General features: G+C 36.2%; 2 protein-coding genes across 2 annotated transcripts; both read left to right on the top strand.

Annotated features, from left to right (window-relative positions):
- The first annotated feature begins 12,198 nt into the window (after positions 1-12,198).
- Positions 12,199-15,586, top strand: LOC122087940 (aspartyl protease family protein At5g10770-like). Its single transcript, XM_042657075.1, has 2 exons — positions 12,199-12,438; positions 14,063-15,586. The coding sequence occupies exons 1-2, from the start codon at positions 12,246-12,248 to the stop codon at positions 15,322-15,324; spliced, it is 1,455 nt and encodes a 484-aa protein (XP_042513009.1). The 5' UTR covers positions 12,199-12,245; the 3' UTR covers positions 15,325-15,586.
- Positions 15,587-23,297: 7,711 nt separating this feature from the next.
- Positions 23,298-24,563, top strand: LOC122089490 (aspartyl protease family protein At5g10770-like). The gene has a single exon (XM_042659248.1). It carries the CDS (start codon positions 23,298-23,300, stop codon positions 24,561-24,563), a length of 1,266 nt encoding a protein of 421 aa, XP_042515182.1.
- Positions 24,564-25,177: the final 614 nt, after the last annotated feature.

The raw sequence follows: 25,177 nt of genomic DNA, 5'->3' as shown, positions 1-25,177 counted from the left end.
CTTTTTTTGTTATAGGTTTTTTATTTGATTATTATGTTGCCTATTTGAGGGTGAGACATGAAGGGTAGAGACAAGTTTTTATGTTGTTTCTCTTAGATATATTTTTCTAATTTTACAAGGTTGAAGATAAGATCAGCGCAATTCTGAATGTGTTATCTACTGATTTGGATTTGCCAAGAATTTTTTGCCCTATCCCCTTTCTGGAATTATTTCTTGTACATATATTTTTTTTGGGGGGGGGGTGGTTTCTGATGTTGTACCTTCTTTGTCTCCCTATTAGAATGTGGGGCTATGATGTTACTTTTTCTTCTTTATCATTTTTTAATAGGAGCAATTATATGGTTTAAGCAAGAGGAATCGGTCTCAGAGATGTAACATCGTAGCAACGTAGAGAAATTTGAGTTCCAAGGTGAGGATTTTTGCCTCATGGATATTATAATTTTTGAGAGAGCTATCTCCAATGCTTCTGATGTGTGAAAAATTTACTGAACCATTTATTACACGTGAGTAACAATTGTTATTGATGCCTTAGTGTTTGTTTATTTCTCTCTTGTACACTGCTGATTTTATTTGAGTTTGTTTAGTCTATATCAGGCATTGGATAAGATTAGTTTCCTTTTACACACAAATAAGGAGATTTTCGATGAAGGTGATAACACAAAGCTTAAGATCTTGGTTAGTGAATCGCTCCAATGAAACAATGAAAATATTATGAACTTGATGATTTTTCGATGTTCCTGGTGTTTTGATTACTTTTGACTAATTTCAAGCCTTACTTTCCAAATCAAATCATATGATATGCAGGCAGCAAAGAAGGAGTCTGCAACTACCAATTCTTCTCTTGATCCTCCTATAGCTGAAACGAAAGTGAATATTTGTGGGGTTCACTGTGCCCAAGGATGCCAAAGTGATGGTGAATGCATGGGCTATTGAGCGAGATACTACCATATGCCTAATGGAAGTTATGTTTATGATGCCTGAAGGAAGTTATTATGGTTTTGAGAAGATTTGTGATATATGTGAAGGTTTTTGTTGCCAATACCGTTCTCTTTATTTTTCTAATAAAATTTATATTTGCGTTTTGAAATTATGATGCTTCTCTTTCACCTGATTTTTTTTTTTTTTTTTGAAATTCTTTAAACATTATATTTTTTTGCTTCTACTTTTCTTCAATTGGTGTCTTCCTCTTTTATTTTCATTACCTGAGTGCACATAATTATGGTTCTAAGAAGACAGATGATATATGTAAGTTTTGGAATTGACAGACAATCAATATTGATATTTATGTTTATGAGGTCAAATAGAAATCGAAATGGGGTGTGGCAAAGGGGTAAGGCGTCGGGTTTTGTTTCGACTACTCAAAAGTTCGAATCTTCCCATCCCAGAGCAAACCAATTTGATCAAAATAAGGATTCTTTTCTTTTAACAATATTTTCTTTAAGAACGACTGTAGTGTTGGATACAATGTGATCCATCTTTATGATTGCTAAAATATCAATTCATAAATTGTATATTTATGAAGCTTTTGAATCTAGAAAAAGATTCTCTTCACAACGTTGGAGATATCTTCTCAAGGTCTCTGAAACTGGTGATTTGGGTAGAACGAAGACTGGTCAGTTATGGCTTTTGCATGTATTTTGTTATTAAATTCATGTTAATGAAGTACATGCAACTTGGAAGGTAATGCAATTTGTTTTGGGCTGATGAGGTTCAATTAATTGATCTCTCTCTTTGTCAGTTCATTGAAGAGAGAGGAATATAAAGTGAAAGGTTTATTTTGTGAGTATATTTGCTCATGTCGGTTGATTTCTTTTAAAGATTCCTTAGCTGGTGTGCCATATTAAGAAACTCATTTATCCATTATAAGGATCATATCAAGTTAATATCTTACAATTTTGTGAACATTAAGTATAGTATATCCATGGAAAACAATACAAATCCAATATGTATATAATCCTTCTGAAACGTGTAAACATTAGGCCTTTTTAGATTCATCTCCAATGTTAATAGTAACTAAATCACTTTGTGAGAGAGAGGCCTTTTTAAAAACCAATTAAATGTTCTAAAAAGGTTTCTTCATAAATTTCTACATTAGGTTTTCACTTTTTACATTTTTCTCTCTCCCCTCTGCCTACCATTGATTGTCTAAAAAAATCCGTATTTATCTATCATTAATTGAAGTTTAAAATTTAATATTTAATAATCATCTTAAATTACTAATTGTTTCAATGTATATAATATATGATTAAAATACATTTAATTTAATGTAGACATTTTGTTTTCTCTCACACTGCCACACGTGCATTTGCACGTATTTTCTTACTAGTATATATATATATATATCAAACGTTATTTCTATTTTCTTTGAGACAAAAGAATAATTATTTTCTAATTTTTTTGGATGGATTAAATATTATTACATCACAGCTAAAGGTCAATACCAAAAGACTCAAAACTGAGATACAACCCACGAAATACAGCTTCAAGAAGCAACAAAATTACAAACAAATCAAATTAAACCGCAAACCAAAATCACCAAACATCAACCCCTAATCAATGCGCACCCTAAAAATTGGAGGAAATAAACTGTAGGGAGACATTTTTAGGTGGAATCAATCGGCCTGTTGATGAAGAATGATTTTGCTACAATCACTAATAAAGAAAAAAAATAGTGAATGAAGACTGATTTAGCTAATTTTCACTGTAGGTATTTTTTTTTTTCATTAAAAAAAAAAAAAGCATCATGCCACAAGGGCTAAAAAAAATATATGGTAAGATTGATTGATTACAATATTTTCAGACCTGTTATCATCAAAGGCCAAACGGTCCGAAGATCCTATTATATATCTAGGCTTAGTCAGCAAAGACAAAAACCTCAGAGTTAAGAGATCATGAGTTCAACTCTCCTTGGGACCTATCTATAAGAAATAAATAAATAAATAAATAAATAAATAAAACTTTTTGTTGCATGGATGGTAATTAATGATTAAAATTAGATTGGGGTTATGAACTATGTGTTGGATGTTGGCCATGTTGGTCCAGCTCCATGAGTTGGTCTAAATCCCTGTGGTCTTTGTTGTAGTCATCCAAATAGTTACTTTGGGAAGTGTGGATAGAGTTCTCTAAGGAGAGAAAATTACAATGTTGAGCTAAAAAGAAGGTGTTCTTGAAGCTTTTGGAGAAAAAGTATAAAATTTGCTACATCTCATGCTTTTATTCAGTCGGATAACGAAAGTTGCAATTTTCCTTATTTGGTTGGGCTGTTCAAACCTTAGGAAAAAATATCAGTGTATTGTAGAGGCTTGGTGATGTGAGAAGTAACCATATAAAAACCTTCAAGTGTTTTTTTTTTTTTTTTTTTAATGATTAGTAGAAAATTTATATTAGAAAGAAAAAAGATAAAACAAGATAAAACGAGTATTCCCCCTATTAGACAGACCTAAGGAAGGGAGAGCAGCCCCTAAAAAAACAAGCAAGATAGGCCTTGCATCACAAAGGAAAATTGGAAAGGAACATTTGTACACTCGAAAAGAAATACTATGGAAGAGTTAAATAGCCCAATCATGGGAGCGAAGATAGTATGGGAAACTTCTGACGCGACGACTCTTTCACAAAGACCTTCTCAAAATCGAATGGGTGAGGTTTCTGAAGACACCATGACTAGAGTTATCATCATCATTGGTCGACTCTGACTCTTCCTCAAGCAAATCCAATGAACCATCTATATTATCAACTTGATGGGCCACCTCGTGGTTCATCTCTGTCTCTTCCCCTAGAGAGATAACAATCGTCATTACATCCCAATTTGAAGTGTGAATGAATGATTCTCCATCATAAGTATCATTTTCTATAATCGAATTTTTCAGACTTTGAACTCTCTTTTGAATCCGTCTCATTATCGGGATTCAAAAATGGTATAGGCTCCGAAAGCTTTTCTGAGGAAGCAACTGAAGAACTATCAACGTCAGGATCTGGATTCAAGTTACACTCAAGGGTCCTAGAGACCGACTTCTTCTTCTTATTATTTTTTTTCTTCCTGCTTGTGGAAGAAGATCCGATATAGGAGGTAGAATATTTTCCTTCATCAAAATCTGCCCCTAATAGATTTTCCGCCATATCTTCTTTTAATTGATCAGCGAACTCATTGACCTTATCCCTTTCCTCTTCATCTCCTTCAATTAATCCCACCAAGTGTTTGTTGTTCTTTCTCAAATCTTGTTATAATCTCAAGCTTTGGAAAGAAACCTGAAAGATGAAATATTGAAATCCTTTATTGATTTTTTAGTAGAATACCCTCGGAGTTATCCCAGGATTTTTTGTCTTTCACTCATAAAGGTTTTCCATGTTAAATTAGTGTTTAATTGGCTTGTGTTTGTTATTGTTTCTATTTATTTATTATTTTCTATTTGATTCTTCGACTCGCACAAAAGGAAAGGTTTCTATGTACTTCCCAAAATTATGATGAGTCAATCATTCTATGAACTAGTGGCTGATCAGTGGTGCTTGGCAGGTGATTTTAAATATCGAACAAACAATTAGGGGTTACAGAACATTACTTGTTAAGTTCAAGTCCAATATAACTCTCTCTCTCAGATAGGTGGGAGTGTCAATTCCAGCCTGGACCAGCAACCCCGACCGTTTAAAGCTCGAATAAGATCAGTCCAATAAATAAACATCTCAGGCTCTAGCCCAGCCCAATTATTATCTATCATTTCTGGTGCAAGGTTACTTCTTGACTGGCACCTGGCACCTGACCAAGACCAATTGATCAATAGCTTAACTCAACATGTTTCAAGCCCATTTATAACCTGATTAGAATTTTAGAACACCTTTAGAGCCTGGTTACTAAGCCCGATACATTTAAAGCCCAGTTACAAACTATTTAGAGTTAAATATGTCATTAACCCATTTAAAGCCCGTCTAAGGTCTATTTAGCCTGATTATTGGTAGGCTGAATAAAAAATAATTTGTAATTGACCACTTATAAATGAAACTAGTTTGACGAGCAAAAGTGTACAAAAAATTTCTGGGCTGTTAAAGGAGGATATGATGTATACAAAACATCGACAAATTTTTAGAACCTATGAATCTACGACATGGTACATTCTTGGTTCACCATACTAAGCTTGTCAAATGTGCCCATGAGGTGATCTTTTTCCTATTAAAATGGGAGACTTTGTATTGGAATAGAACATGAGTAGTTACTAGATGATGTTGTTGGCAATATGTTGACTGAAATTAGGCACAAACCAAAGAACCACATAATGTAGAGCATGTACCATTTGTCCAGAGAAAGTCCAAAATAATGAATTAGGCTGAAATAAAAATTAGGGCACTCATAAGGCCAAACAAGGAAAAATTCATTCTATCCACCAACTTTAATACGTATATCAGATTGGCATATTCTCATGTGTCACTGGAGATAATGTGGCAATTCTAACCGTTGGATACATATTGTATAGGATTTGTCAAGTATCAAGTTTCACAATCTATTTCAATAAAAACCCCTCCAATTATGTCATGGATTGTATTTTTATTTATGTCCATGCACGCCAACAGTAATATTATGCACTCTTCCATAGTTCTGAATTTTCAAGGCTCAATTTTACTAATCAGCAAACTCCATTCGGATTGAAATTTTATGTGTTGAAGGGGATTGGGATCTACCTATCCACAAATTTTGAACCTCAATGACTCAATTCATCAAGTGGATGATATTTTAACCATTTTGATAAACTTATCAAAAACAGCCCTGGTTAGGGCTTGTTACAAGTCATCAATGGTCAACCAAGAAAGAGTCTAGGGAGCAACAAATATTTTTCTTTGAGAATGACTACTGACTGGCAATCAAAGGTTTCTCAAGGGCGTAGACTTGCCAGTTTTGCAAATACCGTGTGGGTAGAGCCAGAATTGTTCACTGGTTTTTAAGAAGCCATTCTCAGTTCTTCATGTTTGCATGTTGCAGTCTTGAGATAAAACAAACCTAATAATCTTAATTTGTAGAACATATCCTATATATGGTAGCTTCTTAGTCCTAATCAATGTGGCCTAATAATAGTAATTTGTTGGTACAGATTTGGTAGATTTCTTTGCTGTTGTTTGAGCATGTCGAAAGTGGAGGGTCGACGAGCCATCCTGACAATGCGAATTTTGTAATAGTTGTGGTCTAAGGAATATCTAAACAAACTCTTTGTATCATTATTTTCTTCATTTTTATTATTAATATATTTTTTTTGACTTTTGACAAAAAAAAAAAAAAAAAAAAGATGAAAGGAGTTCCCACATGTAGACCCCAAGTGTGTATGATTACACAAGAGTGATATGATGATATGATTAAACTCTAGGTTAATTTTTTCATTCTTAAGTATCAGACATACTCTTTTATCTTGCCAAAAAAATATCTTTTATCTAATCAGATGGTCAAATAAGATAGGAGAGGAAATTCTCTTTACCTCAGATGGAGAGAACCTGGATTATATAAAATGGAGAGAGAGAGAGAGAGAGAGAGAGAGAGAGAGAGAGAGAGAGAGAGAGAGAGAGAGAGAGAGAGAGAGAGAGAGAGGGGATTTTTTTTTTTTTTTTTTTTGGGTTTGGGGAGAGGGGTTTCAAGAGCAAAAACTATTTCAAGAAATCTGCATTTCACTTTCTGAAGGAAATGGCTACCCACTTCCTCTTCTTTGTCTGGTTATGCTATATTATTCTCCAGGTCTCAGAAGATTCTGCTACATATCGGGTTGCTTTTATCAAAAAAAAAAAAAACAAAAATTACATATTGGGTTGACTAATGGCCACTGGTCAAGTAGTATATGAAATATGACATCATCTATATAAGATCCCAGATTAATAAAAGTACTCTATTTTTTTGTTTTTTTTTTGGTGAAAATATAATTACTCCAATTAAAGGCTCTTCCTATCAACTAATTGGACCGCAGATCTGTTCACATGGAACCTACTTATATGAAATAAAAAAATTTCGGGTATGAAACCATTAATTATTAGCAAAACCAAGCTCCCTATTAAGACAAAGACAAATGAAGAGTCAGTGTTGGAAAACAAAAGGTATTCCATAAAATAGAATGATGTAGAGAACCTTCTTCCCTCTCTATATGTAGATCACATTGAACGATAGGGTTACTCCAAGTAACCATAGAGTTGAGGAGGAATTGAAACAATTATTGTCTAGAGAACCCGATACCTACCAACATCCATGGCCATTAACTACGACTCCTTCCTTTTCCTTCTTCTTTCAACTGTTCTTCATTTGTTTCTCTTCTCTGGTTGTTCTCTAAAGAAGGTAGAGGCCTATAGATTCCAAGAAATGACAGTGAATGTACAAAACAAGACTCATGTGGTTTCACTTAGCTCCTTGATGCCAGCCGAGGTTTGCTCTACTCCACCCAAAGGTGACTTCTTTCAACTCTTTTCTCATGCATTTATTGTTTCTAATAAAATATTTGCAGTGGAAAGAGGACTATTTTCATCCATTCTCATCATCAAAAACCTTGGTCTTCAATGCGGTTTATTTTATATTCCCTTTACACTTTATGGTACATTTCAGTACTTCAGAGGGAGAAGACAAATCAGCCTTTAAAAAAACTTGGCAATATTCCCTAAACTATTCTATGTCGTCCAGATTGTACATGGATCAATAGGGTTGGTAGCCGACTGGTTAAAATGTCCCCAACCCATCACCGCTCTAGTTAGTTGGTTGTTGGTTCCAGTCTTGGCATGCCCCACTATCACCCGTTGGTCCTGCGAAAGCCCCGCTTACCTTATGGGGGCTTGTCCTGAGGGCTATGATCACTACCATGGAGCACCCTTCTCTTAAAAAAAAAAAAAAAAAAAGAAATATTGTACATGGTTGGTCATTTTTAAACAGTCACTAAATTAAACTATTTAGACTAAACATCTATATTAGCCATAAGACCTACTTATATATTAACAAGCTATTACTTTCTAAGCTTTCAGGATCTTACATCTCAAGCAGGCTATTGGAAGTAAGAGTAAAATGGTAAAAAAATGAATTTTTACTAAAATTAGGGGCAAATCCATCTAATAAGGATTGGTATCAACAAACACTAATTATTAATTCCATTGTTGAGGTGGGTACTTTTTAATTTTAGAGGAAAGTCTATTCGTGATGCTATTGAGACGCATATAGGCATTTTATGCTAACATTTAATCATATTTGGTAGGAGAAGAACATGAAGATATTATCAAATTCATCATGCATGCACCTATAAACAAATATGGTCTACTATTAGCTATAAGCTTATACCCGTCATATTTGGGAAATGGAATGAAGGGTAGTTTGAATTTGTTAGTGGTGGAGTGTATTGAGGAGTAGAAGAGGAACCCGCTTGGCTACCGAATGCAAGAAAACCAGTAGAGCTGCTTGTGGCTGGAAGACAATAGGAGAAAAGCTCTCCATATTTTTGAGCAGTCTGTGATACCATAGAGATCTGACTGCGGCCAAGGCCTAGTAATCCATCTGCAGTACCAAATGTGCCTTGGTTGTTCTCACCACACCTGAATTCGAAATTGGAGAAGACATCAGAGGAAGATAGTGTTAGTGTTTCGGTTGCAAAGTTGCCTTGAGTGTAGGATTGATCACCATAGGAGACCTAGTAGAGGCAATCGTTGGTGCAGGATGACTGTGCTAAGCCCTCTCAATTCAGTTGGGAGCAAGCGTTGGAACCACATGAGATGTTGGAATAGGTGGAGGATGCAGAAGGGTTGAAGTAGGGATCTTGTTGGGTATAGCATTGGCCGGAGCATGGTAGGCATTGGATCCAAGTAAGATCACTGCCTATGTTGAAAATTACTTTGAAATTTTGCTTTGGTGTTCCAAATCCAATATTGATAACAAAGTCTCCAATCCCTAGGGATAAGCCTAAGTAGGCGGGAACTTTCACTGTAGAATTTGCAACTGATAACTGTTGGTTGGAGATTACGGATGGATGGAGTTGACTCTTGTTTGGTCGTCCATGAGAATCTGTGGAAGATTAGGAATTTTTGATTTCCCTCCTTTCTTCAATGGTGAGCAAGGATCCACAGATACAAAATGGGCCAAGAATGGGTATGGGCCCTTGCCGATTCCAAAATTTTAAATGTTTTATTTTTATTTTTTAATTGTTTTTGGATCGCTTGAGTAACTGATCCGAAAAAAGCTGATCAGTTAGGGGGAATCAGCTGATTCTATCCGATCCACACCGATTCGGGGATAGAGGCATATGATTCCTCATTTTCTACTGGACTTGTATGGGCACAGGGCCGAACCTTTACTACAACCACTTTTATAAAGAAGAATACTGAATGTATATTGATTTTGCTAATTGATGAGTACTGGTTTTTTTTTTTTTTTTTCTCCCACTTTTGGGTAAATGAAAAATATATTAAAAATAAAAATATTTGAAACATCATGCCACAGGGGCTATGCTTTTATATATGCTAAGACATATGATCACAATATTTCAGACCTATCATAATCGAAGGCCAAATGGTCCGATGATCCTATTATATATCTAGTATCAATAATGTCATTTGTAGCAAACCCCAAGGGGTTGCTCAGCGGATTAAGAGGTCATAATATCCTTGCTCAGTTGGCAAAGATCAACACTTTAGAGTTAAGAGGTCATGAAATCGTCTCCCCTTGGGGCCTAACTATCGGGGAAAAAATGTTGTTTTTTACATAGATGGTCATTAATATGAACTATGTGTCTTGTTTGTTGGGAAGTGTGGATAGTGGGTTTTCTCTAAGGAGAAAGAAAATTACAAGGTTTAGATAAAAAGGTGTGCTGTTGAAGCTTTTGATGAAATAGTACTGAATTTACTACATCTCATGCTCTTGTTTAGTCGGTAACTGAAGTTGCAATTTTCTTTGTTTGGTTGAGTTTTTTCTAAGATTTATGAAAAATTGTTGGTGTATTAGATAATCATGTAAAGCCTTCAAGTGTTTGTCGTTCTTCCTCAATCTTCTTGTAATCTCAAAAAAACTTGAGAGCTGAAATATTGTAATCCTTGATTTGTTTTTTAATGGATTACATTTGGAGTTGTCCCATGATTTTTTGTCTTCATTTAAACGGGTTTTTCACGTTAAATATAGACTTTGATTGACTTATGTTTGTTATTGTTTCTAATTTTCTTTTCTTACGTGTTTCTTTGATTCACGCAAGTGAAAAGAATTTTCAGCATTTCTTAACTTGACTGGTTAAGAAATATGACGAATCATTTCTTAGCTAGAGCCTAGAGTTGACTGACCCATCAGCTATCAGAGAACGACTCAAAGCAGCGTGAGTTCATATTCTCGATAAAAACAATGAGAAATATATTGGCTAGGAATAAGGAATCCCTTCCTTAATTAGAATAATGAATTTCTCAATTAAGAATGCCTTTTATGTCTCCAATCTTTTAGTCGTTCAAATTAAACCGACCTACGCGGCAAGGAATATTGCAATGTGAAGGCAAACACCACCCAACTTGGTTTTGCAAGTTGTAAACCTAATATAGTAATAGTAGTAATCATCATCATCAAACAATAATAATATTTTACATTTTATATCTTCTCTACAACATGTATTATATTGTTGCCATGTGTTTTACCCATCACTTAAGTGTTTTCTTTAGTTTTGCTGTGAGAGAGAGAGAGAGAGAGAGAAAGAGAGCATAGTTCTAAGTATTAGTGTCAAATCGATTATATCTGCTGTATCGTATCAATATCGATCGATATTGATATCAATGGGTGGTAATTTTACCACCCATTGAGTCCAAGCTTAGGGGTGGTAGGGTTCTTTTTCCCTTACTTATAAAAAGTAGCTTAACCAAAGCTAACCCAATGGATTCAAGTTATAAAAGGTTATGATCAATCATTACAGAACTGGAAGAAAACAAGTGGAGACTCTAATGAGAGATACTGTCCAATGTAGGGGTGCAACCTGGCTGGACTGGGTTGGATTTTTAAGAATATGACCCAACCCTAGGCCCAACCCAACGAGAGCTCAAACCAACTCAGTCCAGCCCTGTTGGGATGAATTAATCTAGCAGCCCCTATTTTTGTCACTTCAGGGCTTGAAAAGGGCGGACTAGCCCTATTTTTTACAATATGAATGTTAATTATTATTATATATAATATATGACTTGTTGGAAGGTTTTGCAATAAGTCATTAACCGGTTAACAATGAGACTATCCACAGTCAATCAGAGGTTTCCCAACGGCATTGACACGCCAGTCAATGAACACCATGGATTGCGCCCTAATCGTTCGTTGATATTAAAGTTTCCATTCTCAGTTCTTGTAAGTATTTGAAAATTGCAATCTTAAACTTAATAATCTTAATTTGTGGAACACATACTATGGGGAGCTTCTCAGTCCTAGCCAATGTGTGAGGGTGATGAAGAGATTCTCTGGCATTGATTCGATTGACGTGTGTGAGGGTGTACACATGCGATTCTGGGATTCGTCGGGCCAAAGATGTGAACTCTGAACACCCTTATTAAAAAATAAATAAATAAAATAAAATGAGAGAGGGATAGGAATGCCACCCAAGTATTACACGCTTATGGGTAAAGATATAAAGAGATCAAATATGGAGTGGATGCGATCAAATTCGAATATTTTCTCACTGAATATAGATTCATATACGAATTGAATTTGAATTTTTGTCCATCGGTTTACATCCCTACTAATAAGAGACACAATTAAGGTCAGGGGTGGAACATCATCACCGAGGAACAAAAGAGTCATTTCAAAGAAGGAAGTGAAAGGTAGATATTGGCTGAGCACGAGGGAGGCATGCCCAGCCTTTTTCCTTATAAAATGGGCCTCAAAATGCATTTAGAAAATGGATACCCAGTCCCTCTTGTTTGACTTCGGCTACTACACTATTTCCAGTTCTCAGAAGTTTCTGCTACCAATTGAGCTGACCATGGGTCAAGAACCGTATGAAATGGGGCATGATGGTTCTTAAAATGTATTAGGAATCATCCATATGGGGCCAAACCAAGCTGGACTGTCACATGCTGGAGTCAACATTAATTTATGTATTACTAATTCCGCGAGGAATAACACTTTTAAGACCAATGAAATTAAGAGTCAGTCTTGGTAGACAAGATCGAGTTTAATTTTCTAGAAAAGAAGGTGTAGAGATGATCCTCCTTCTTCCCTCTATATATAGATCACCTTGAAGGTTGGGTTATTACCAAACCCAGCCATAAGGTTGATCAGGGGAATACCCATATCATCATCCATGGCTATTAACTACTCTTCCTTCCTTTTCCTTCTTTCAACTGTTCTTACTTTGTATCTCTTTGCTAGCTGTTCTTTAGAGAAGGTAGAAGCCAACAGATTTGAAGAAATGAAGGCAAATCTTCAACACCAGACTCATGTCGTTTCACTTAACTCCTTGAAGCCAGCAGACGTTTGCTCTACTCCAGCCAAAGGTGATGAGATTTCTTTCTTACTCTAAATATGTTTGTTTTTTTTGTGTGGGCTGGAATAGATTAGATGGTAACTTTTTCAGAGCCATCTCTCGTTTACTACACACTCATTTTTCCTAATTGAAAAGTCTTTCATCCATCACCTCGTGGGCTTCATCAGTCCCTCAAATTTGATTTTATTTTCTTTTTTTGGCTTCTAAACATAGCCTAAGTATTCTTCATGGTAAAAGATATTGAACATGTTGATCATTTAGAGTTAGAATTGCATTCCCTTAATTAAATTATTAAAATTAACACTTAGACAGTATGTTAAGTCTTGGAGGTCTCCTCTCTCTCTTTCTGACACATACGCATAAGAGTATCAATCCAATGGTTTAGACTAATTTGGACTGATCTTATTGGTTTTTTAACATATATCGGATTAGACCAATACCAAACTATATCTAATACCAATAGTTATTGGTTCAGTTGGTTTATCTCAACAGAGAAATGGTCTCTTATCTTCATCTTGGTTTTTCATACATAAAACGAGGAGCTATCGATACATTTAACAACGGATGCAAGTGTTGTTTCCAAAATCAAAATATAAATCTGAGTCATTCAAGAGCTTTCAGTCCACTTTTTTTCTTCTCCTAGTTCTGTAGAGATTGATCATAACCTTTTATTACTCGAATCCATTGGGTTAGCTTTAGTTTAGCTACTTTTTATAAGTGAGGAAAAAAAACCACTACAAGAAAAATGGTCAATTGCTACACTTTTTTTTATTTACTACAGTAACTATATACCATGGTAATTGAAAACATATACTAAGGTATAAAATGCCGTTATATAAAATCATCATATAAAACAGACTACAAAATCCGTAGTATTTAGTGAGTATATACTACGGTAAAATCATACCATTGTAAAAGATGATATGATATGACGGTTAAATTTTCCCGTAGTATATTTTTAATTATATACGAAAGGGTCGCAATATCCGTAGTATCTACTTAATTTATACGACAGACTACAATGGGTGGTGAAATGACCACCTTGCCCACATGGTCGAAACTTGTGCTTATGTTGTCATTGGCCTATGAGCAAGCAGAAGAACCACGTAACTAGGTAGCAATCCCTCTTCCAATAATTAATCATCTTGAGGGAAGAATGAGAATGCTACCTAGTCGTAAGGCCTATGCCTATACTCAATGGGTGATGAAATGACTACCTACTCCCCCATGGTCGGTCAGGTTGCAATCCCTCTCCATTATCCTAAGTAATCCAAAAGGGATTAAGAGTGTCAAGTGGTACGGTATTTGGTATGGTACAACAGACCAATAATCAATAATGAAATTGTACGCTATCGAGAAAAATGCTTATATTTTAATATAAGAATACTACCCACTTAAGAATCAGGATCAAGTTTATGTAGGAGAACAATCTCATATGTTCTTGGTCTGCAAATATAAAATTTATTAAATGAAGAGAGAGAAAATGAATTTCAAATCTACAGATCAGGAGCGTACAAGAACGTGAACCTGATCCGATCTCCTCAGCCTTTCTCCTTTCTCTGCCGCAACCACCCATCAAGGCATAAACCATTACTATATATATTAACAAGGGTTGCCGTCTCTATGCTTTTCAGGTTCAGAAATCTCAAGCAAGCTATTGAAAGTAGCTCACAAATATGGACCTTGCTCACCATTGAAGAAGGAAGGGAAATCCAAACTTCTTAATCTTACCCAGATCCTCATCGACGACCAAACCAGAGTCAATTCCATCCAATCCAAAATCTCCAACCAACAATCAACGGTAGCAGATTCTACAGTGAAACTGCCTGCCAAATCTGGCGAATCACTAGGGACTGGAAACTACGTCGTCAATATTGGATTTGGAACACCGGAGCAAAATTTCACAGTATTTTTCGATACTGGTAGTGATCTCACTTGGATCCAATGCCTACCATGCTCCCGCCACTGCTATACCCAACAAGATCCCTACTTCAACTCTTCTGCTTCCTCTACCTATTCCAACGTCCCATGCGGTTCCAACTCATGCTCCCAACTGAAATCAACGGGCTACGGACAGTCATCCTGCACCACCAATTGCATCTACGGTGCCTCCTATGGTGATGGATCCTACACTCAAGGCTACTATGCAACTGATACACTTACACTATCTTCCTCTGATGTCTTCTCCAATTTCGAATTCGGGTGTGGTGAGAACAACGATGGCACATTTGGTTCTACAGATGGATTACTAGGCCTTGGCCGCAATCAGATCTCTATGGTATCACAAACTGCTCAAAAGTATGGAAAGCTTTTCTCCTATTGTCTTCCATCCACAACCAGCTCCACTGGTTTTCTTGCTTTCGGTAGCCAGGCGGGTTCCTCTTCTTCTCCTCAATACACTCCACTACTAACAGATTCAAACCACCCTTCATTCTATTTCCTAAATATGACGGGTATAAGTGTTGGAGGGAAGAAATTATCCATCTCAGAATCAGTATTTACAACCTCAGGAACCATTATAGACTCTGGAACTGTAATCACTCGTTTGGCACCAACAGCCTATTCAGCTCTTCGATCAGCATTTCGTCAAGCAATGTCCAAGTATCCCCCTGCACCACCGTATTCACTATTCGACACTTGCTATGACTTGTCTTCTGGATACAATACAGTAGACATACCAAGCATAGTATTGCATTTTGGGGGAGGTACTGACTTGAATGTTGATAAGTCAGGGATTCTATATTATATAAGCTCAAATATATATTGCTTGGCTTTTGCTGCAAACAGTGATGATACTGATTTGGAGATCCTTGGAAATACCCAACAGAAAACTTTTGAGGTGGTTTATAATGTGGCAGGAGGAAAGTTGGGATTTGGAGCTGGAGCTTGTACTTAATGGGAACCAGCCCTTGCTAATATATATGAAGGTAATATTACCAAAAATCCAGTGATGTATCCCCTTTCTTTGGTTAATTGTTTTGTCCCCCTCCCCTCTAGGCTTGAGTTCCTCATCCTTTACTTTGTTTTGTTAGGACTCTTGCCCCTTGTTTTGTTTCTGAGGCCAAGCAAGAGAAAATAGAAGCTTAATTAAGATGCTTATGTAGTAACATTTTTTTTCTCTAATATTATTTAAGAATAGATGGAAGTAATAAAATCGAAAGGGGAAGTTGTATTCTAGCATTATATTTAAGGTGAGCCAGGTGAGGAGATTCCTTAACTTTACTTATTAAAATCTCTCTCTAACTGAGTTGTGGGTTAGGATGGAGAAAGGATACGAGATTCTCTCCTGGATCATGATCTCTTGCAACAATCTCATAACATCTAAAAGGTGTGAGAGCCATTTGGGTGTGGGGGGACACACCCAATAGATGCTGTGAGATTGTTGTAGAAGGTCATGATCAAGGGAGAAGATCTAGCCTCAAGATATGGTAGTACACATCCACAAAATCCCATAGTAAATTAATTAATTGGCGATGTATAAGGGAGATAGTGTCTCTACAATATGTGTTATATTTGTTGGGAATTTAGATTAATTGATGGGTGTCGAGCAAAGTCTGAATCATTGAAGGATCGAATCGACCACTTTTGACAATTTTTCTCCAACAATTAATCTAATTCAACATGAGGTTTTTGCATCAAAATTACTTAGTTGTGGTTGTTGGCAATATGTCGATCGGAATTAGGTTCGAACCCAACAACCACATAATGTTGGTCATGTAACATTTGGAAAGTCTAAAATAATGATTGAGGCCAAAATAAATAAAATTGGGGCGATCAGTAGGCCCGACAAGGATAAACTCTTTTTTTAATTACTAAAAAGAAACCCTTTGAATATATTCAGTTTTATGGTTCAGGCAGCTTACTTTGGTAAGCTTATCAAATTGGTGTATCCTCATGTGTCATGCAAGATAATGTGATAATTCTGACTATTGGATAAATAATGTATGGTCAACATTTGTCAAGTATAAAATTCACATTCTATTTCAATCAAAGACCCTCCAATTATGTCATGGATTGTATTCTCACATATGTTTATATGCGCCTACGATACTCTTAAGTCTCTAACCAATGCTACTATGTACTTTCCCATAGTTCTGAATTTTTAAGGCTTAGGTTTTCACTTTCTAAACTTTGTTTAAAATTTGAAATTTTGTGTGTGAAATGACATTGGGATCTACCTATGCACAAATTTTGAACCTTAATCTGCCATGTTACTGATATTTTAACCATTTTTATAAACTTACAAAAATAGCCCTTGTTAGGTCTCGTTACATGTCATTAACCAATCAACCAAGGAGTCCAGGGAGGAAGTAAAATTATGATCAAAGCCAAAAATAAATTGATTGAGAATGACTACCCACCGGCAATCAGAGGTTTTCCAATCACATTGCCGTTCAAGTTCGGTAAGCACCTTGTGAATAGCACCGGAACTGTTCATTGATTTTGAAGTAACCATTATAAATTCCTTAACTTTGCAAGTTAATTGCAATCTTGAGAAAAACAAACTTAATAATCTTAATTTGTGGAAGTCCAAGTCATTGTGGTCAAATAATAGTAATTTGTCTCTTATAAAAAAAAAAAAAACATAGAAAATTTGAGATATTTACAATTGCTCATTTGATCAGAAATTCAATTCTTTTACGCATCATTATAGATGTTAATATTCTAAATCAAACATCATTTAGCTCCTGTGGAGGCGTGAAACAAAAAATGACCAAATTGAGCAAGGGAGACAATTCAAAAGACAACAGAAAGATTGTTTCAAGGCCAATTAATTATACACACACATATATATATATATATATATATTGATAAAAAAAATTAAAAATAAAATAATAGTAATTTGTGCATATGTGAGGATAGGAGGAGTTCCCACATGAGATGGATAACCCACGTAGTCACCAAATGTGTTTCATGACACAAGAGTGATGTGACGCAATTATTTGGATACCCTTCTATCTAATAAGAAATTTAGATGAGATAGAAGAAGAAATTTTCTCTTCACAGTGGATGGAGAAAAACTAAATTCTATAAAATGGAGAGAGAAGCATGCATGCCGTCAGCATGATTCATGATAATGGGAACACCAATGAGAATGCAAGACAAGTTATCATACTAGAGGGGCAGCAGGATCATTTCAATTTTGGAAAGAGAGAGAAAAAGGCTAGGCGGGCCTTTTCCCTTGTAAAATAGCCCAAATTGCATTTCACTTTCTTAAGAAAATGGATACCGACATCCTCTTGTTTGACCAATTCTGCTATATTATTTTCCAGTTCTCAGAAGTTTCTGCTACATTTTGGGCTGACCACTGGTCAACGGCTATATGAAATGTAATATAATGAATCTTAATATGTGTTTGGATAACATGTGATAGGAATCATCCATATAGGATCCCAGATGATTACTCCAACTGAAGGTTCTTTCTATCACTAATTAGACCGCCGATCTGTTGTGACATGGAAGCTGCATTTATGCAATAAAATTCTTCGGGGTTTGAGACCATTTAACTATTAGCAAAGCCAAGCTCCCAAATAGTTAATTTATGTATTACTAATGCTGACGAAAAGATTGAGGCACATTGAGGCATGATTTTGGTGTCATTTCTATTTTAATTTTAGATTGATTTTCATGAAATAGTGAATAATTAGATTTTTTTTATTGAGAAATTGAAATTGTTTTGGTTGCATTAATCTGAAATATTTCAAGAATAAAAAATCTATTTGATAATTCAATTTATGTAAATAGATCGATTTTCTAAATTTCTTTGGGAGATGGTGATAGTGAAGGCAAAGGCAGGGTGGGGCTGAGAAGGGGGTAGTGGTGGTGGGAGTGGTGTTGGTGGTAGTGACGGAATGGCAACGGTGGTGGCAGCAATGGCAAATTGGTGTTGGAGGCGATGGTGGGGTGATGGTGTGACTATTTTGAGAAGGGTGGTATTTTATCTTTAATATAAAATTATTGTTTTTTCTATCAAATTAACTATATGTTCATTAAAGATCTAGCAAGAGCGAAATCAAATGGAATAAAGATTCTAAACTGGTTTTGGGAAAATTTATATTACAATAAAATAAGATGTAAAAATTAAATCAAATAATTTTTAGAAATAAAAATCACCCCATGAAAGTGACACTAAAATCATATCAAATCAGGCCATCAATGAAAAGAGTCAATCTTGGTAGACAAAAGGTTTTCCATAAAATAAAAAGATGAACATCTATATCCTTCTTCCCTATATATATATATATATATATATCACCTTCAAGGTTGGGGTATTTCCAGTAGCCATAGGTTTGAGAAGGAAAGTGAAATAATTGTCTTAGAGAACCCAACACCCATCAGTATCCATGGCTATTAACTGCTCCTCCTTCCTTTTCCTTCTTCTTTCAACTATTCTTCCTTTGTTTCTCTTCTCTAGTTGTTCTTTAGAGAAGGTAGATGCCTACAAATTCCAAGAAATGACAACGAATCTTCAACATGTGGTTCCACTTAGCTCCTTGAAGCCGGGCAATGTTTGTTCTTATCCACCCAAAGGTGACTTCTTTCAACTCTTTTCTCAATCATTTATATTTCCTAAAAATTTATTTAAAATGGAAAAATACTATTTTCATCCATTCTTATATATCGTCAATAACCATGGTTTTCGGTCTCTGAACTACATTTTATCATCCATTTTCACTATATGGTATTTTTCGTGCTTCAAAGGGAGAAGACATAGCACCCTTTAAAAAACACAAAAAATGGTTATATTCCCTAAACTATTTTTTGTGGTCCAGAATTATTGTGTATGGTAAGCCAGTTTCTTTATTAAGCTATTAAAACAAGCGGGGTGTTATGGGGAAGAACTTTCCGGTCTACCGTAAGAAATGCCCAGATATAGATCCTATTTTCGAGTAGTAAAGGTGTCTTTATTACAGTACCCCTGAAAACAAAAGTTGTGTCCAGACGCTCGTGCCCCAATGGGGTTCTTTTTCCCTAAAACAAAACATCTATCTTAGCCAAAAGACATAAGCAACTAAGTTAAGTCTTGAATCTTGGGGATCTCTTTTTTATGAGTCAGTATATTCTTATTCCCTTTGTTAACTGGACTTTATCTTAAAAAAAAAAAAAAAAAAAAAAGCTGAACTTTATTTAATTTATATTATAGTAAATCAGGAAGCATTGATGTTATTGGGCAACCCTCCCCCTCCACCCTTCTTTAGATAGGATTCCTCTCCATGGAGCCCAGACTAGATCTCCCCTCCTTGCTCTCTTTAGGGGATTCGACTCTTCTCCTTAATGGTGATCGCCCAGGTCACCCCATAGCTATCTGGGCGCTCGCCATGTGTCCAGGCAATGATTCAGTGGTGCCTAACGAGGCACTAACAAAGGTGTGGAAAAAGAGATGTTGGGCACCTTTGGATCGACACCTGGACAAGTGGCGAGCATCCAGATAACTTTGGACATGACCTGGGTGATCATCGCTCAAGAGAGGAGCCGAATCCCTCTTTGGGTGCTTTATATTTGTGTTTCATTAAATATATTGATTATTCACCCCGAACAAATTTATGGTATAAAGAAGGATAATACGTCTCCAATCTCATCCCCATCAAACAAATTATTGTTTTTTCTATCAAATTAACTATATGTTCATTAAAGATCTAGCAAGAGTGAAATCAAATGGAGTAAAGATTCTAAACTAATTTGGGAAAATTTATATTACAATAAAATAAGAAGTAAAAATTAAATCAAATAATTTTTAGAAATAAAAATCACCCCATGAAAGTGACACTAAAATCACACCAAATCAGGCCATCAATGAAAGAGTCAATCTTGGTAGACAAAAGGTTTTCCATAAAATAAAAAGATGAACATATATATCCTTCTTCCCTATATATATATATATATATATATCACCTTCAAGGTTGGGGTATTTCCAGTAGCCATAGGTTTGAGAAGGAAAGTGAAATAATTGTCTTAGAGAACCCAACACCCATCAGTATCCATGGCTATTAATTGCTCCTCCTTCCTTTTCCTTCTTCTTTCAACTATTCTTCCTTTGTTTCTCTTCTCTAGTTGTTCTTTAGAGAAGGTAGTCTACAAATTCCAAGAAATGACAGTGAATCTTCAACATGTGGTTCCACTTAGCTCCTTGAAGCCGGGCAATGTTTGTTCATATCCACCCAAGGGTGACTTCTTTCAACTCCTTTCTCAATCATTTATATTTCCTAAAAATTTATTTTAAATGGAAAAGACTATTTTCATCCATTCTTATATATCGTCAATAACCATGGTTTTCGGTCTCTGAACTACATTTTATCATCCCTTTTCACTTTATGGTATTTTTTGTGCTTCAAAGGGAGAAGACATAGCACCCTTTAAAAAACACTAAAAATGGTTATATTCCCTGAACTATTTTTTGTGGTCCAGAATTATTGTATATGGTAAGCCAGTTTCTTTATTGAGCTATTAAAACAAGCGGGGTGTTATGGGGAAGAACTTTCCGGTCTACCGTAAGAAATGCCCAGATATAGATCATATTTTCGAGTAGTAAAGGTGTCTTTATTACAGTACCCCTGAAAAAAAAAGTTGTGTCTAGACGCTCTCGTGCCCCAATGGGGTTCTTTTTCCCTAAAACTAAACATCTATCTTAGCCAAAAGACATAAGCAACTAAGTTAAGTCTTGAATCTTGAGGATCTCTTTTTTATGAGTCAGTATATTCTTATTCCCTTTGTTAACTGAACTAAAAAAAAAAAAACTGAACTTTATTTAATTTACAATATAGTAAATCAGGAAGCATTGATCTTATTGGGCAACCCTCCCCCTCCACCCTTCTTTAGATAGAATTCCTCTCCATGGAGCCCAGACCAGATTTCCCCTCCTTGCTCTCTTTGGGGGATTCGATTCTTCTCCTTAATGGTGATCGCCCATGTCACCCCATAACTATTTGGACGCTCGCCACGTGTCCAGGCGATGATCCAGTGGTGCCTAACGAGGCATTGACAAAGGTGCGGAGAAAGAGATGTTGGGCATCGTTGGATCGACACCTGGACACGTGGCGAACACCCAGATAGCTATAGACATGACCTGGGCGATCATCACTCAGGAGAGGAGCCGGATCCCTCTTAGGGTGCTTTATATTTGTGTTTCCATAAATATATTGATTATTCACCCCGAACAAATTTATGGGATAAAGAAGGATAATACAGCTCCAATCTCATCCCCATCAAACAAATTATTGTTTTTTCTATCAAATTAACTATATGTTCATTAAAGATCTAGCAAGAGTGAAATCAAATGGAGTAAAGATTCTAAACTGGTTTGGGAAAATTTATATTACAATAAAATAAGATGTAAAAATTAAATCAAATAATTTTTAGAAATAAAAATCACCCCATGAAAGTGACACTAAAATCACACCAAATCAGGCCATCAATGAAAGAGTCAATCTTGGTAGACAAAAGGTTTTCCATAAAATAAAAAGATGAACATATATATCCTTCTTCCCTATATATATATATATATATATATCACCTTCAAGGTTGGGGTATTTCCAGTAGCCATAGGTTTGAGAAGGAAAGTGAAATAATTGTCTTAGAGAACCCAACACCCATCAGTATCCATGGCTATTAACTGCTCCTCCTTCCTTTTCCTTCTTCTTTCAACTATTCTTCCTTTGTTTCTCTTCTCTAGTTGTTCTTCAGAGAAGGTAGTCTGCAAATTCCAAAAATGACAGTGAATCTTCAACATGTGGTTCCACTTAGCTCCTTGAAGCCGGGCAATGTTTGTTCATATCCACCCAAGGGTGACTTCTTTCAACTCCTTTCTCAATCATTTATATTTCCTAAAAATTTATTTTAAATGGAAAAGACTATTTTCATCCATTCTTATATATCGTCAATAACCATGGTTTTCGGTCTCTGAACTACATTTTATCATCCCTTTTCACTTTATGGTATTTTTCGTGCTTCAAAGCGAGAAGACGTAGCACCCTTTAAAAAAACAAAAAATGGTTATATTCCCTGAACTATTTTTTGTGGTCCAGAATTATTGTATATGGTTAGACAGTCTCTTAATTAAGCTATTAAAACAAGCGGGGTGTTATGGGGAAGAACCTTCCGGTCTACCGTAAGAAATGCCCAGATATAGATCCTATTTTCGAGTAGTAAAGGTGTCTTTTTTACAGTACCCCTGAAAACAGGAGTTGTGTCTAGACGCTCTCATGCCCCAATGGGGTTCTTTTTCCCTAAAACTAAACATCTATCTTAGCCAAAAGATATAAGCAACTATGTTAAATCTTGAATCATGAGGGTCTCTTTTTTTATGAGTCTGTATGTTCTTATTCCCTTTGTTAACTGAACTTTATCTTATAAAAAATAAAAAACTGAACTTTATTTAATTTACAATATAGTAAATCAGGAAGCATTGATCTTATTGGGCAACCCTCCCCCTCCACCCTTCTTTAGATAGAATTCCTCTCCATGGAGCCCAGACCAGATCTCCCCTCCTTGCTCTCTTTGGGGGATTCGATTCTTCTCCTTAATGGTGATCGCCCATGTCACCCCATAACTATTTGGACGCTCGCCACGTGCCCAGGCGATGATCCAGTGGTGCCTAACGAGGCATTGACAAAGGTGCGGAGAAAGAGATGTTGGGCACCGTTGGATCAACACCTGGACACGTGGCGAACACCCAGATAGCTATAGACATGACCTGGGCGATCATCACTCAGGAGAGGAGCCGGATCCCTCTTAGGGTGCTTTATATTTGTGTTTCCATAAATATATTGATTATTCACCCCGAACAAATTTATGGGATAAAGAAGGATAATACCTCTCCAATCTCATCCCCATCAAATAATTATTATATATTAACAAGGGTCACTACCTTCTATGGTTTCAGGGTCCGAAATCTCAAGCAGTCTTTTGGAAGTAGCTCGCAAATATGGGCCATGCTCACCACTGAAGGAAGGACAAACAAAAATTCCTACCCTTAGCCAGATTCTCATCGACGACCAAACTCGAGTCAACTCCATCCATTCCACAATCACCAACCAACAGCCACAGGTATCAGATTCTACCGTAGCACTTCCTGCCAACTCCGGTGCTTCCCTAGGGACTGGAAACTTTGTTGTCAGGATTGGATTAGGAACACCACAGCAAAACTTCACAGTAGAATTCGATACTGGTAGTGATCTAACTTGGATCCAATGCCAACCATGCTCTGGCCAATGCTATACCCAACTAGATCCCTACTTCAACCCTTCTGCTTCCTTTACCTATTCCAATGTCCCATGTATCTCCAGTACATGCTCACTACTTAAATCAACAGGCTACGGACAGTCATCCTGCACAACCAGTTGCCTCTATCAGGTCACATATGGTGATGGATCCACCTCTCAAGGCTACTTTTCAAACGATACTCTAACACTATCCTCCTCTGATGTCTTCTCCAATTTCGAATTCGGGTGTGGTGAGAATACCCAAGGCCTATTTGGTACTTCAGATGGATTACTAGGCCTTGGTCGCAATCCGATCTCTATAGTATCACAGACTTCTCAAACGTATGGAAAGAATTTCTCCTATTGTCTTCCATCCGCAACCACCTCCACTGGTTTTCTTGCTTTTGGTAGCCAAGCAACTGCCCCTTCTAATACTCAATACACTCCATTACTAACATATTCGAATTACCCCTCTTTCTATTTCCTAAATATGACGGGTATAGTTGTTAATGGGCAGAGTCTAAATATCTCAGAATCAGTATTTACAACTTCAGGAACCATTATAGACTCTGGAACTGTCATCACTAGGTTGGCACCAACAGCTTTTTCAGCTCTTAAGTTAGCATTTCAACAAGCAATGTCTAACTATCCTACAGCACCAGCTTATTCAATACTAGATACATGTTATAACTTCGCTGGATACAGTATAGTAACAGTACCAACCATAGTGTTGCAATTTGGAGGAGGTACTGACTTGAATGTGGATGTGTCTGGGATTCTAGTTCAAGCGAGCTCAACTCAATATTGCTTGGCTTTTGCCGGAAACAGTGCTGCTACCAATTTCGGGATCCTTGGAAATATGCAACAGCATACATATGAGGTGGTTTATAATGTTTTAGGAGGAAAGCTGGGATTTGGCAGTGGAGCTTGTACTTAATGACCCACCTCTCTCTCTCTCTCTCTCTCTCTCTCTCTCTCTATGTAAATCCAAACTTCAGATTGTAACATGATTGTTATGCTCATAACCATTGGATTTGAGTAAAACATTATTTTTATTTTCTTGAGATAAAGGATAACTGCTTTTATTTTTTATTTTTTGGAAGGATAAAAATTTATTAAATTCGAAGGGGAAATAAATAATTACAACACAAATGAAAGATCAGCAACCCAAAAAAAAAAAGGCCAAAATTCACCCACCATCCCCTATCGACCACCCAAGAAACAGACAACTAGGGGTGGAGGGAATAAATTGTAGGGGGACATCCTAGGTGGAAGTAATCAACCTCTTTTTCTAATTCTCCTTAAAAGGGAAAAGGATCGGAGTAAGGACAATAGGAGCCCTCAGCCCTCTGCCAAACCTCAAAGCTGATATCAGACCATATTTGTTGATAGGTGCACGGAGAATTTGACCATCTTCTCATGTTTTTCTCCCATCAAATATGATAAACATTAGAATAAAATGCTAATATGGCAGTTGCATCATTAACAAATTTCCCTCTGAAATGAAAACACACCCACCCCCAACCAGAGATTTAGTAATCAGTATCAACT

Source organism: Macadamia integrifolia, chromosome 9 (genome assembly GCF_013358625.1).
Source record: "Macadamia integrifolia cultivar HAES 741 chromosome 9, SCU_Mint_v3, whole genome shotgun sequence".
NCBI classification, from domain to species: Eukaryota; Viridiplantae; Streptophyta; class Magnoliopsida; order Proteales; family Proteaceae; genus Macadamia; species Macadamia integrifolia.
Note: the sequence above shows the minus strand (reverse complement) of the source record. Positions and strands in the feature narration are given on the sequence as shown.

Excerpts from the sequence above, each read along its gene's own strand:
- LOC122087940 (XM_042657075.1), top strand. The coding sequence starts at position 12,246 with ATGGCTATTAACTACTCTTCCTTCCTTTTCCTTCTTTCAACTGTTCTT. Across the intron at positions 12,439-14,062 it reads TTGCTCTACTCCAGCCAAAG|GTTCAGAAATCTCAAGCAAG; the intron begins GTGATGAGATTT and ends TATGCTTTTCAG.
- LOC122089490 (XM_042659248.1), top strand. The coding sequence starts at position 23,298 with ATGGTTTCAGGGTCCGAAATCTCAAGCAGTCTTTTGGAAGTAGCTCGC.